At 41.6% G+C, this 12,654-nt stretch overlaps 1 protein-coding gene across 1 annotated transcript in view; it reads right to left on the bottom strand.

The window, feature by feature from the left end:
* LOC144526201 (regulator of nonsense transcripts 1-like) overlaps positions 1–12,654 on the bottom strand; it is a 19,756-nt gene continuing 7,102 nt past the window's right edge. Inside the window, exons 9-24 of the mRNA XM_078263492.1 lie at positions 12,639–12,654; positions 12,200–12,359; positions 11,508–11,626; positions 10,618–10,782; positions 10,080–10,194; positions 9,704–9,847; positions 9,352–9,565; positions 9,020–9,137; positions 8,530–8,686; positions 6,844–6,986; positions 6,431–6,605; positions 6,084–6,165; positions 5,717–5,878; positions 5,372–5,643; positions 4,954–5,073; positions 1–4,229 (exon numbers count right to left, since the gene is read on the bottom strand). The exon at positions 12,639–12,654 is cut by the window's right edge and continues 93 nt beyond it. Coding sequence (XP_078119618.1) covers positions 4,957–5,073; positions 5,372–5,643; positions 5,717–5,878; positions 6,084–6,165; positions 6,431–6,605; positions 6,844–6,986; positions 8,530–8,686; positions 9,020–9,137; positions 9,352–9,565; positions 9,704–9,847; positions 10,080–10,194; positions 10,618–10,782; positions 11,508–11,626; positions 12,200–12,359; positions 12,639–12,654 — 2,159 coding nt within the window. The 3' untranslated portion in view covers positions 1–4,229; positions 4,954–4,956. The remainder of the gene's footprint in view (positions 4,230–4,953; positions 5,074–5,371; positions 5,644–5,716; positions 5,879–6,083; positions 6,166–6,430; positions 6,606–6,843; positions 6,987–8,529; positions 8,687–9,019; positions 9,138–9,351; positions 9,566–9,703; positions 9,848–10,079; positions 10,195–10,617; positions 10,783–11,507; positions 11,627–12,199; positions 12,360–12,638) is intronic.

The following is a 12,654-nucleotide window of genomic DNA, read 5'->3' as shown; positions in this document are numbered from 1 at the left end:
TTGAAATAGCAAAAAAGAAGAAAACTTTAATTTTCCAAGATCATTAACAGGAGAATCTTTGTGAGCATAATTGTTTCACTACTAACATCAACCATTTCTAAACAGCAATAAGCCAAACAAATATGTTCATAGCAAAAATATAGAAGAGGAAAACATCCAACTCAATAGTTACCCTCTAGTCACGGGACGTGCACAGACTAGGCTACTATAGGGGATGGGGTGGACATTTGGTATAATTCGAATTTTTTCTTTTTTAAAGAAATGGTAGTTTAACTTAAAATATGTCAACGAACAGGTGCATCTCGATAAGATCTAATGCTGATCTTATCCAGAAAAAATTGGCTTGAAGGCTGAGCGGCGGCACCGTACCCAGTTCTTGTTATACATCCTGCCTCCCCTTCCGGTGGACCACCATGGACCTTATTTTAGTAAAGTTTTTACGTGTTGGAAAACTGTTGAAGAGTAAGACTCACTCCAAAGTTGTGACGATGCCTGTGTGTTTCGTACGTAATGTTACTCACACAAGCAACGGATCTTGCTTGTTCTTTTGCTTCCCGCCCGATAAAAAGACACTGGATAAATCACATTAGGTTAAGCTAGCATTTCATGTGTTGTGGAACATAGCTAAGTTAGATAGCTAGCAAGCCAAGCAGCAAGCAAGGGGACGTATATTTCGAGAGACCGCAGTTCACAGAGCGGTTTCACGCAAAACAAAAGTACTACGATGAACCGGGACTGGGACATTCTAAAAACGCTTAACGTGAAAAAGCTTAACGTGGTTTAATGTACCTAAACAACGATCAATCATCACCAAAATTCTCTCTCATATTGCTCCTCATAACTACTGAAAACTGTCAAAACATCTAACCCAAAGTCCTATTATTAAGGACGTTAGCTGACATTAAGCGTTTCTGCTGCAGGGCAGCGGAGCGGCTGGGGGTTGACTCTCCACGGTTCTCATATGCTTTATAAGTCCTAATGTGAAAAAGCTTAACATGGTTTAATGTACCTAAACAGCGATCAATGATCACCAAAATTATCTCTCATATTGCTCCTCATAACCACTGAACGCTGTCAAAAGATCTAACCCAAAGTCCTATTATTATGGACGTTAGCTTTTTAGCTTTTCATGTTATGCTTTTTCCCCCTTAATCGAGCAGAAACGCTTCATGTCAGCTAACGTCCATAATAATAGGACTTTGGGTTAGATTGGGTCAGAAATGTTGGTGATAATTGATCGCCGTTTAGGTACATTAAACCACGTTAAGCTTTTTCCTTACAATAGGCTCTAATGAAGCAGAAAACGTTAACGTGAGAGAACTTCTACAATCCTTGGATTTCGGTTTAGTTTTTTTGACAAGCTTAAGTGTTCATGACAAGATATGGCCATGAGAATGTTGGTGATGATTGATCGTTGTTTAGGTACATTAAACCACGTTAAGCTTTTTTCACGTTAAGCGTTTTAGAATGTCCCCTGGGACTTTCTAGATTCACAAAATGATCTTTTAAATTGACAAACGTGTAATTTATGGCTCAATTCAAACGGGTAAAAAAAAAAAAGATTAGTCTTTCCCTGTTCACTAGCGTACATATTCTTTTTTTTAACGAAATAAGCTCCCATGAGGTCCAGTGGAAGGGGAGGGACTTTGCCGCTGTATGCTTGCCCTCCTATGACGGGGGCACGTGTCACTCGAAGAGGAACGCCCTTAATTATGCAGAACTTTAAGCCTTAATATAATTTACAGGGGTGAGATATAAAAATAAAAAAAATCACCCCGGCCCCCACAGTTGTGCTCAACTGGGAACTTATAACATGTTGCCCGTCGTCAACATGTTTATTTCTGCTGTAAAGTTGGGCATTTTAACATGGGGGTCTATGGGGATTGTCTCCCTTTTGGAGCAAGCCTCAAGGGACCTTTTTCACAGCAGACATGTTGACTTGTCATAGTAGGAAAAGCAGAGCTCAAACTGATAACCTTAACGATGGCTCAATTCCATCAAGTGTCCCAGTGAGCTATTTCAGTGAGTCAGCATGCACAATGCCAGGGCCTCTCCTAAGTGGAATGCAGCCATCAGTAATGGTTTTGAATACACCTGTGCCTATCCTACTATGACACGTCAACATGTCTGCCGTGGAAAAAAGGTCTAGTGGCCACTCGATGCGCACTGGCTTCCTTTTTCAGCAACGCAGGTTGCCGCTTGCTTGGAAGTGTGGCTGCTGTTGAACGATAGCAAGCCTTCAACCAGCTAAATTAGCTTACAGAGCTAGAAAAACTAATGTATTGGCCCCCGCCCCTACTCCTGAGCAGTAAAACATGTTATCAGATTTGTTGGTTGGGGGGCGGTAGGCAAGTGTAACTGTGAAGCCGACAACCGGATGTTTTGAAAAAAGTTAGAAATAAACACAGACTAAACAGATGAATGCAGACCACAACAGTGTCAAATAAATGTTCATTTAAGTTAAGCAATTTTGTGTCTCATATGTTATTATTAAATTGTTGTATTTTATAAAAACCCGTTTCGGTCAATCACTAAATCTAGCTGTTTTGCCCTTTACATGTTACACTACTTTTTACTTTTCTAAAAGTGAAAGACTTTAGGACAACAAATGACAAAAACAACAAGGGGAAGACAACAAACACTACACTTGGGTCTTCGTGTCTTAATTTAAAGAGGTTTTTATGCCAAATGTCACAGTGCACCGACAACATGTAACCTTTCGATTTGTTATCAATGGGCTCTCCGAAATGCTAAAATATCTATCTTTCACCACAGTCAACATGGTGAAATCTATGATCTCTTCAAGACATGTGCTCTAAGATGGAGCCTTAGAAGCTTTCATCATCCTTTGTACGGAGTGGTCGTGTTAGGCACTCCATAGGCATGAAAACTCAAGCTCATGATTTCATTTTATAGAAGTGATTTCTTACTTCACTTTACTGTGATCATCAGGTGCTTTAATTGTACATAAATAATCTCATGTTTTTTTGTTTTTTTACTTTTGGAGAAGGGTCTTTGGAAATAACTGCCCTCTTGATTTGGCTTATTTGATGCATTTAGCTATATACTGTATACTCAAGACGATTCCCGTCTGCTAGCTTTAGTGGCATCAGGGTCAGCAGAAAAGAACGCTGCTTCATTCAGTTATAAGCTGGTTACGGTTTTCACTTTCACTCTTTTGGACTACTAAAGATACATTTTCGCAAACAAAAACAAAATTGTCAGATCTCTGGAGCCCACCTCCTCAGATCTGGAGACAAAGATGTTTTTCTTTTATGTTTATATTTTTAACAGCTAATTCCACCACTTGTTCTTCGCAGACCACCTCGAGAAAGACCTGCCTTGAAAGACGGGCCAACTACACTAGCTTACATCACTGAATACCTCAATGGAAACAGCATGCATTTAGAAAACTTTCCAACTCAAAGCTGAGAAAGAAAAGCGAGTGATCTGTGGCAAAGTAATCCACACATTTCATTTGAACTCTTTGAGGCACAACAACCACAAGCACTGTTGAGTTCACTCGGTTAGCCAAACAGTCTTTTCAAACTTTTCTCTCCTGGATGCTTAGATGTGATCAAATGCAGAGCCTCAATTCAAGCTTTGAGTTAAAAAAAAAAAAAGTTGCCATATCAACTGCTTCAAGAGTTGTGTCCCCCTTTGTTCTCTCTCTCTTTCTCTCTCTCTCTCTCTCCAAGTCACAGAAGATGTCCTGTTGAGTTAGCTTGGAGGACATTTGTGTGAGACACCTTTTCTCCATCTTTCTCAGCTTTTGGAGCAAGATTCCCAACCATTCCGCCTGGAGATCCCCGAGGGTTCAGGGGCACGCGAGGGACAAGATGACACAGTCGCCCCCCCTTTCCCCCCCCTCCAGAATCGTTCGGACCGTCCACCCTCCTTGACCCGTCGAAGGTCTCGCCTCTCCGACTGCGCCCGCCTCGACAACGACCGCTTTCTCCTTTCGCCATGTCCTCGCGTGTGAGCAGCAGTGCCTTCTCTCCTCCACCAGGCTCGTCCCTTGCTCTCTTCCTGTCCAGCTCTACACCCATTGTTGCGCTCACTCTCGTGATTGGTTGGTTTCTCACGGTCTCTCTCCTGTTACTTTCACACAGTGGTGCTTCAGTTGTAGCAGTGGAAAACGGGTATCCATGTTTGTTCTTTTTTGTTATTACCCAGATTAAAATACCATTGAACTTCACTTCACACAGGCCTTGCTCCTTTCCAGCAACCTGTCAGACAAATACAAAATATATATACACACATTAATACACAATAATAAGTCTTTTCAACATATTAAAAGATGAAGTTTTCAGTTAAAGGAATAATTCCATGTTTTGGAAGATGACTTACGGTCTTTGTAGTAAATATTAGGCTGGGGCCAATTAGTTTAGTTTATCACACAGAGTGAAATCTGGGGGAACCGCTAGCCAGGTAACAAAATTCGCATACCAGCTCACTAATTAACACGTTAAATCACATTTGTTTAATCTGGACTATTTCTTGGTCAGGAGCAGTGATTTTCCTGAAGTATTGTCCTCAACATGAAGCTGCCAACAACCAAATGCAACTCCAGGAAGTCACCGGTCTCAGGCCAATAAATAGTTTGGCACACAAACCATTAATCACCAACTTGTTGTTTTTACACTAACGTTTTTGTACATATTAGATATAACGTGTTAAATAGCTAGCTTTATAGATGCTGGTATTTGGATTTGGTCTCCTTTGGACAGAGTCAGGCTAGCTAGCCTCTGTTGCCAGTCTTTATGCTAAGCTAAACAGACAGATACTATACTATACATTTATTACAAAGATAAACTGCCTAATCACATAGTGGTATGAATGTTCCCACCTAGTTAACTTTTGGCAAGGAGGTGAATAATTTCCCAAAATGTCAAACTATTCCTTTAATGTCAATGAGTCATCTTAGTTTTAGTCCACAGTGGAATTACTTACAGACTAGTACTGGGACAGTCCAGTCACGCCGTGTTGGTAGGCCCGTTCCCCCTGGTAGGTGGAGTCCTGGGACAAGGCCACATCAATCTGGGACTTGAACTCATCTCCTAGGTAACTGTCCTATAACGGGTCAAACAAAAAGTGAAAGAGGCCAGGCAACAGTTACTCTTTCATTTCTTTTCAGGCAGAAAAAGAAGTAAGTGGTTTTGGACAAGATTAACTTGAAGTGGAAACCTGGACAAACGCTTGGAATGTATGTGCCAACAGCCCTGGCACTGGGTACTAATTACTAGGAAATAAACAGACTACAAAAAGCTTGTTTTATAAAGTGCACATACTTAGCACCTTATAAAATATCTTAAATGGCAACTTTATAATTAAGATTTATTCGCAATGGATGACAGTTGAGTGAACAAACCTGGGAGAGTTCAGGCTGGGAGAGCCCAGGCTGGCTCATTTGAGACGGCTGGCTCATGTTCATGTAGCCCTGCGTCAGAGGCCCCTGGGAGAAGGGCTGGGAGCCCAGGTCCTGGCTGGCCTGGCTGCCACTTATGTGGCCTCCATGTCGGTCTCCTCCTCCATGTCCGCCGCTGTGGTTCCCCATGTTGCCGCGGTTTCTTTGACGCCCTCCTCGCGTCCCGCCGCCGCCTCCTCCACTGCCTGCCTTGCCTTTCATACCCCCACCACGGCCTGGAGGGGAAATGTGTGTGTTATAGCAGTTTCAACTGAACAACATGTAGGCCTTTAGAAACTCTTTACTCACCTGCTGAGGGTCCATTGACCTGTCCCATGTACCCAGGTGGAGGTATGGGGGGCATCACAAGGTTGAAGGGGATGGGGATGTTCAGGGAAGTCATCGGACTGGAGCCTGTTCCGATCATGCCAATCTGGTCATGGGTCTGGAAATACATATTGGACGAACGTCCTGTAGTGGAAAGAAGTAGAGGTTCATTTTACATGATATGGCGGTGTGCAGAGCTAGTCTTGTCACAGACAGCTTTAGTAAGCACATTCAACCTGTTTGCAATGAACTACCAAAGAAGATACGGTAGATGTCCTTAGTAATAGCGTGTTTTAGTAAGAAATTGTCTAACATTTCAAATATTGGTGTGTTGTTAAAAATGTCTCACCGTTGCTGCTGCGGTCATAAACAGATCCAGGAATGAGGGCCTCCCTGGCATCATACATGGCTGTGCTCATGAATCGACCACCCTGCAAAATAAAAAGAACAAGCACCATTATTTTGAGTGTTTTGGGGGCATGCTTTATCTTGTTTTTTTTGCATGTACAGTGATTTATTAAACACTGTATTCTTTTAACTACTTGCCATAAGTGCATTAGTACATTTTGAATTGCATCCTAAATTCTTCACATCCCCTGCCAGAAAATAACATATTCATATCCAGTTAAGAACACCTGGTTCCAGCGTTCTATATGCCCTGTGTATGTAGCACACACCCCCACACAAAAAACTCACAGGGTTGATGGTGTTGACAAGCTTGCGGGGCTTGCTGAATTGCATGAGGCTCTCCCTCAGGTTGTTAAGGGGGCCTTCAACCAGGACCTTCTGCTCCTTGTAGTAATTCAACAGGTGGTTCCACAGAGGCTGCTTGGACAGGGCCTTGGGGTTCCCCACAATAATCACACCATACCTACATGACATAAGCAGAAGATAACTTAAGGATTAAAAGTTATAGTTAAGGGATGCGTAGTAATAACAGTGATGGCATCGACGTATCAAAATACTTAGGAGAACCTGAAATCAAGAACAAACCACAACATTCGATATGCAAACAATGCAAAGAGTGCAAAAACATTTATGACATTAGACACAGAGGGGCCCTCTGGGGCTTCTGCAAACTGGCGTTGTTTTACTTTGTGTATTTTCACCTGGCTCTAGTGAGTGCCACATTGAGACGTCTGGGATCATTGAGGAAGCCGATGCCCTGGTGCTCATTGGCCCTCACACAGGACAGGATGATGAAGTCCTTCTCTCTGCCTTGAAAGGCATCCACACTGGCTATTTCCACCTCCTACAGAAAGAAAAAAGAGAAATCAGCTGGGGAAAAAAAACAGACTGATTTTTAGGATAATATATTTACTAATACTAATGCTTTCCTCGCAAACATGATATTGTTAAATGTAAATGGCTACAAACTATGTTTTGGAGCCATTTTAACCTCATCTTAGTTTGAACTTAACATTAGGGGAGTTTTTTTGGCCCAGATCCCGATTTGAGTCCTTTAATATTCTCTATCTATTGATACCGAGTCCGATCAGACACATCTATATACACAGCAGCAGAATATATGCAATGCTGATTAAATATTTATCTGGCACACTGAAATAACACTACTAAATTTGGCACACTTTTTTTTCTCACAAGCGACCTGATCCAAATACTAAAGGTCCTCCTTTAAAATGATTCAGTTGATAACATTAAATTATTGATATGATATGAATGAACATTTAACTGGGAGAAAGAGACTCCTGCAATTGGCGTGGTGCTATAGTCTTGAGAGAAGATGTATCACTTTGTTGGAGTTGTTGGACCTACAGAAACACTCCAGTTTTATTACAGCGTGAACGAATATTTGACTTTAATTTTGGCCTGTCATGTAGTTACTTACAGAATTAATGTTAATTAGCAAACGCTGATGACCAGCCGCTGGCGACCTTTCATTTTAACCACTGAAAGTGACGGCCAGCACCAGCTAAGAACGAGAAGCTGAAATTGAATTAAAATTGAATTGCAATTTCTTATTGACAATATAAAAAATATATATGACATACAGTACAGTGCTAAGCATAAGTGAATACACCCATGCTAAAGTTGACTAAAAAAGGAGGAATTAAATACAAAAAAATTAAAAACATGAGGACAAATCCAACCTTTATTGACACCAGTTTTCTTTGTGAATGAATAATGTATCGTAAATAAATAAATGTTCTTCCTCAAATTACAGGGGGCATAAGTCAGTACACCCCTATGTTAAATTCCCATAGAGGTAGACAGGCCAGTTATTTCATGGATCCAGGATACTATGCATCCTGATAAAGTTCCCTTGGCCTTTGGAATTCAAATAGCCCCCCCACATCATCACATCCCCTTCACCATACCTAGAGATTGGCATGGTTTTATTTCAGTTAGCCTAATAGCTGGTTTGATTTGCATTGAGAGATGATCTTATGGAAAGTAGCCCATGCCAATCTCTAGGTATGGTGAAGGGGATGTGATGATGTGGGGCTATTTTAATTCCAAAGGCCAAGGGAACTTTATCAGGATGCATAGTATCCTGAATGGGTGTATTCACTTATGCTTGGCACTGTATATAAATAAATACTATAGACACAACCTCACCAGGAGGCTTCATAGCTTTGTACAATATTTGTCAAAAGGATAAAACACAATAAAGCCCAAGAGCCTATTTCCATTGTGGTCCTTTGGGACCTGAATGTTTAGTATGCTGCTCTTTGCTAATGGGAAACAGAGTCTGGGAGAGTCTGTGTATAAACGTTTTCTGATTAAGTGCACAATACAAAATTTAAAGTGCAAATATATATTTGTAACTATACCTGGTAGAGTTTGGTATGGAGGGAGCCACTGAACTGCATGTACTGGACCAGGTAGGACCTCTGTCCCTCGTAGGGCGTAATGATTCCAATCTGATCGGGTTTTGCTCCAGCCTTCAACAACCTTGTGGTTATTTTCTCGACATTGGCTGCCTCAGTCCTGCATAGACAGGAAGGGTGATAACATGACATTTTATATAAATTGACATGGCACAGGAACTAACTGTGCCTGACTGAAACAGGCAGAATCAGAAAGTGACGTGATATATCTTAAGACGGAGAAGTTTTTTAACATCTAAGTGATGTAATGTGCTACCAGTGGTCCCATGTGTATGAGCCAAGGGGTGACATCACTCAGGAATAAATGTTGAGTTAGAACAGAACTGCCAAATGTTAAGAAAACATTTGCTATTTTCACATATACTGCTTAAGATAACATTGAGTGATAGACAAATGAAAATCAGGTCAACATAATGATCAAGAAAGTTGAAACCTGTTGAGATAGGAAGTTCCAGAGCTGGCAATTTCCTCTTGGCCTTGGGTGACATAAAAGAACATGGGCTTGTCGGGCTGTGGCCACTGGAAGTCAAAGCCTTTCTTCACACGGTCCGCTGTGGAAGAGACAAACAAACAGATAAGACTCAGGACAAGTGCAGCTGACTAAAGTACACCGACTACAGTGGAATAATGTAAGAAAGCAGCGTCATGTTACTTAAGAGCAATTAGCTGCACGCTGAAGCCTGGGAGGATATTTAGAAGGCAGTTTAAGTGGCTATAAAGGGAAAGTAAAGTAAATGAGCAGTTGAAAGTTTCTTTTCATCTTACCGGCAGTGACTCCATTCTGCAGAGAGCCCTCATAGAAGATGTTGGAGGGGAAGGCGCTGAGGGCCGGGTGCATGCGATACTGAACCTGCAGGCGAATTGGCCGGATCCCCAAAACGACAAGACGCTCAAACAGAGACTGTGACAAACCCGCTTTAGCTGCCTTCTTACACATCACCACAGGGCCTAGCTGGCAGTGGTCACCCACCAGAATCAACTACGGAACAAAAGACATAAAGACAAAATAAATTACTGTGGACACCGTAGACCCCACAACTTGGGAACAAGAACAGTTTTGGCAGATAGCTGTATGCCAAACACTATCCAGATACACTTTCACTCATGAAGCTCCTACCTGTTTGGCCCCCAGGACGACAGGCACCATGCACTCTGGTTCGGTGGCCTGGGTGCTCTCATCAATCAGGATTGAGCGGAACTGCATCTTGGCCAGACGAGGATCCCCCGCCCCGACACAGGTAGAGCAGATCACATCGGCATTCTGAGAGAAAAAACAAAGGAATGAAGTAGACAAGTTTATGAACAGTGAAATATTGCTTGTTGCAAAACGTTGCTACTGCTTTTACTTTTGAAATAATTTTTACAAATCCCCTGAACAGATTAGCATAAAAACCATTAGGCACTTGAAAAATAACAGTTAAATCTAAGTTGGTGTACAATCACAAAACAAATATGTAGCAGCACTTTGAGTTCAGTAAGACCAGTGTTTATACCATAAGCAGCTCCCTCTCAGCGGTGCGTCTCAGAGCTCTGTAGCGCTTCTCGTCTGAGGAGGACAGCTCTCCAGTCTCGTCCTTCAGCTGTTGGAGCTTCTGAAGTTCTGGCATACTGCAGGTATCAATCATTTCAAACAGTGGCAGATCAATGGTGGGCTTTTCAGCAGAGACTTACAGTACATCTGTAACAGGCTGTATAACTGAGGGGTCTGGAATTATTTCTGGCCAATAATAATCATAATTGTACATCCTGGACTTCTAGATGCTGCTACACAATATAAGCCCAAACACCCGCCAACGTTGTTCTAACAGGACTTCTTAGAAATGCTGTTGCGTAGCAACATTCTCCTATTTAAGTTATTAACTATAATTGGGACAATTACCTTCTTGTTTTTCAAAGACAGATTATTCTAGACTGATTGTGTGTATACAAGTATAAGCATGTCTGCTATTATACTAGTACCCACAGTTAACCACGCACACACACAAAAATGCCTTACAAAATTATTATTAATCATAGCCATTTATGTGTTACCTGTCCATGTTACGGGTCTGGTTGTGCAGAGCCAGGAAGGACACAGGCGAGTCGATAGCCTCCCTGCTCTTGGCACACAGCCTCACCACCTTGAGGCCTGTCTGGTGGATCTTCTCTGTCAGCTGGTCGACGGCGATGTTACTGGGAGCACACACCAGCACCGGCCTGGAGGGACAAAAGGCACAAGACCGCCTTAAGGACCAGAACACATAGCCAAGGCATGCTTTAAGAACATTATGGGCAAAGCAAGATATCTTTACATTTATTAGAACTAATAAAATACCAATCAATTAAAAACTTTGAATGGAATATCCTAAAAGACAGATGTTCAGTAAAATGTAAAATTAAAGTTCAAAAGCAAATACAGTGTTTTCCCTAGCTTTGTGGAAGACTTGGGTGTGCGTATTTGGCGGGTGGTTTAGGCATCTTTCAAGAAAATGGGATGTTTTTCAATAAAAAAAAAATAAAAAAAATTTCCCTATACATTTTATGTCTCTTTTTGGGGTTTTGTGTCTCTTTGTAGTTGTGAGTGTGTCTCTTTTTTGTAATTTTTGTTTTCTTTGGGGTTGTTTTGGGTCTCTGTGGTCATCTGGCTCTTTGTAGTTGGTTTGTGTCCCTTTGTGGTACTTTTGCGTATCTTTTTCACATCATTTTGGACCTTTTGGACCATTCTGTGTCTAAAACGTTGGACAAGCTAGAACACTCAAAAAGCTTAAAGACAAAACTTGCTAGAGAAATCAAACTACAATCACTAGATCTGAGAAAATTTTAGTTTTAGTTACATTCATTTGGCTTAGGTGGTGCACAAAACATCTCTGGTGCTGGACCTAAACCTTATAATGGCAGGGAAAACCAGACAAAGTAATACATGACTTTTGTACGTGTCTTACCCGTTGCCCTGTCTGGCCAGGTGGTAGACGATGGTGGCAGAGGTTACTGTCTTCCCTGTGCCAGGAGGACCCTGGATCAGACTGAGAGGACGCTGCAGCACTGTCTTCACAGCATACACCTGCATTACAACAAACCATATTCATGTGAGCCCTATGGGCACAGGACCTAAAATGCTTCATACAGTCACTATGTGCAAGTTAAGGCCGTTTTACAAAGTGTACGACCAGAGGTCGTGCCCCACTAATATTTTTTTTCAGTGGCGTTCGACAAAGTGGAAACAGGAAGCATGATCGAGCTCGAGGGCAACCGGATGCCAGGACTCCCAAAGGCCAAGGGAACTTTATCAGGATGCATAGTATCCTGGATCCATGAAATAACTGGCCTTTAAAGATAAAAATCAGCCTGCCTCTATGGGAATTTAACATAGGGGTGTACTGATTTATGCCCCCTGTATTTTAAGGAAGAACATTTATTTATTTACAATACATTATTCATTCACAAAGAAAACTGGTGTCCTTAAAGGTTGGATTTTTCCTCATTCTTTTAATTAAGGCATTAAGATCAATTTCCAAAAGGTGATTTTTTTTTATTCCCCTTTTTAGTCAACTTTAGCATGGGTGTATTCACTTATGCTTAGCACTGTATATAAAAAAAGGTCTCTCAATAACATGACCCCATCTCTCCAACTCACCTGTGAGTGGTTAAGATCAGGCAGGCCTTGAGCGGTGAAACGTTTGGGCAGCTGACACTTGATGACCACATCCTCTACTTCATGTCCCAGCAGTTTGTGGTAGATGTAACCCGACACTGACGTCTCATCCACGGCAAACGTCTTCAGGGAACTCTGCATCCTGGATAATGAAGACAAGAATATCCAAAATATATGTCCAAAATATGCATAGACTATTACATAAACTTAAACAGGAAATGGATCTGTAGCCTCTCAGTTTAAAGCTGGAATATCTTGACGTGTATGGCTCAAACTTTACCCAAATAACCGACTGACCCTCAGATATGAAAGAATACATTGTTCAACTAAAGATGAGATTAACTGATACATAAAGTTGGGTTTCAGGCCTTGCACACACACATCACAAGATAGAACAATGTCTGACTTTTCCTGTGAATACCTGTCAAAGGAAGTGG

The sequence above is a fragment of the Sander vitreus genome, chromosome 12 (assembly GCF_031162955.1).
Source record: "Sander vitreus isolate 19-12246 chromosome 12, sanVit1, whole genome shotgun sequence".
In the NCBI taxonomy this organism is placed as follows: domain Eukaryota; kingdom Metazoa; phylum Chordata; class Actinopteri; order Perciformes; family Percidae; genus Sander; species Sander vitreus.
Note: the sequence above shows the minus strand (reverse complement) of the source record. Positions and strands in the feature narration are given on the sequence as shown.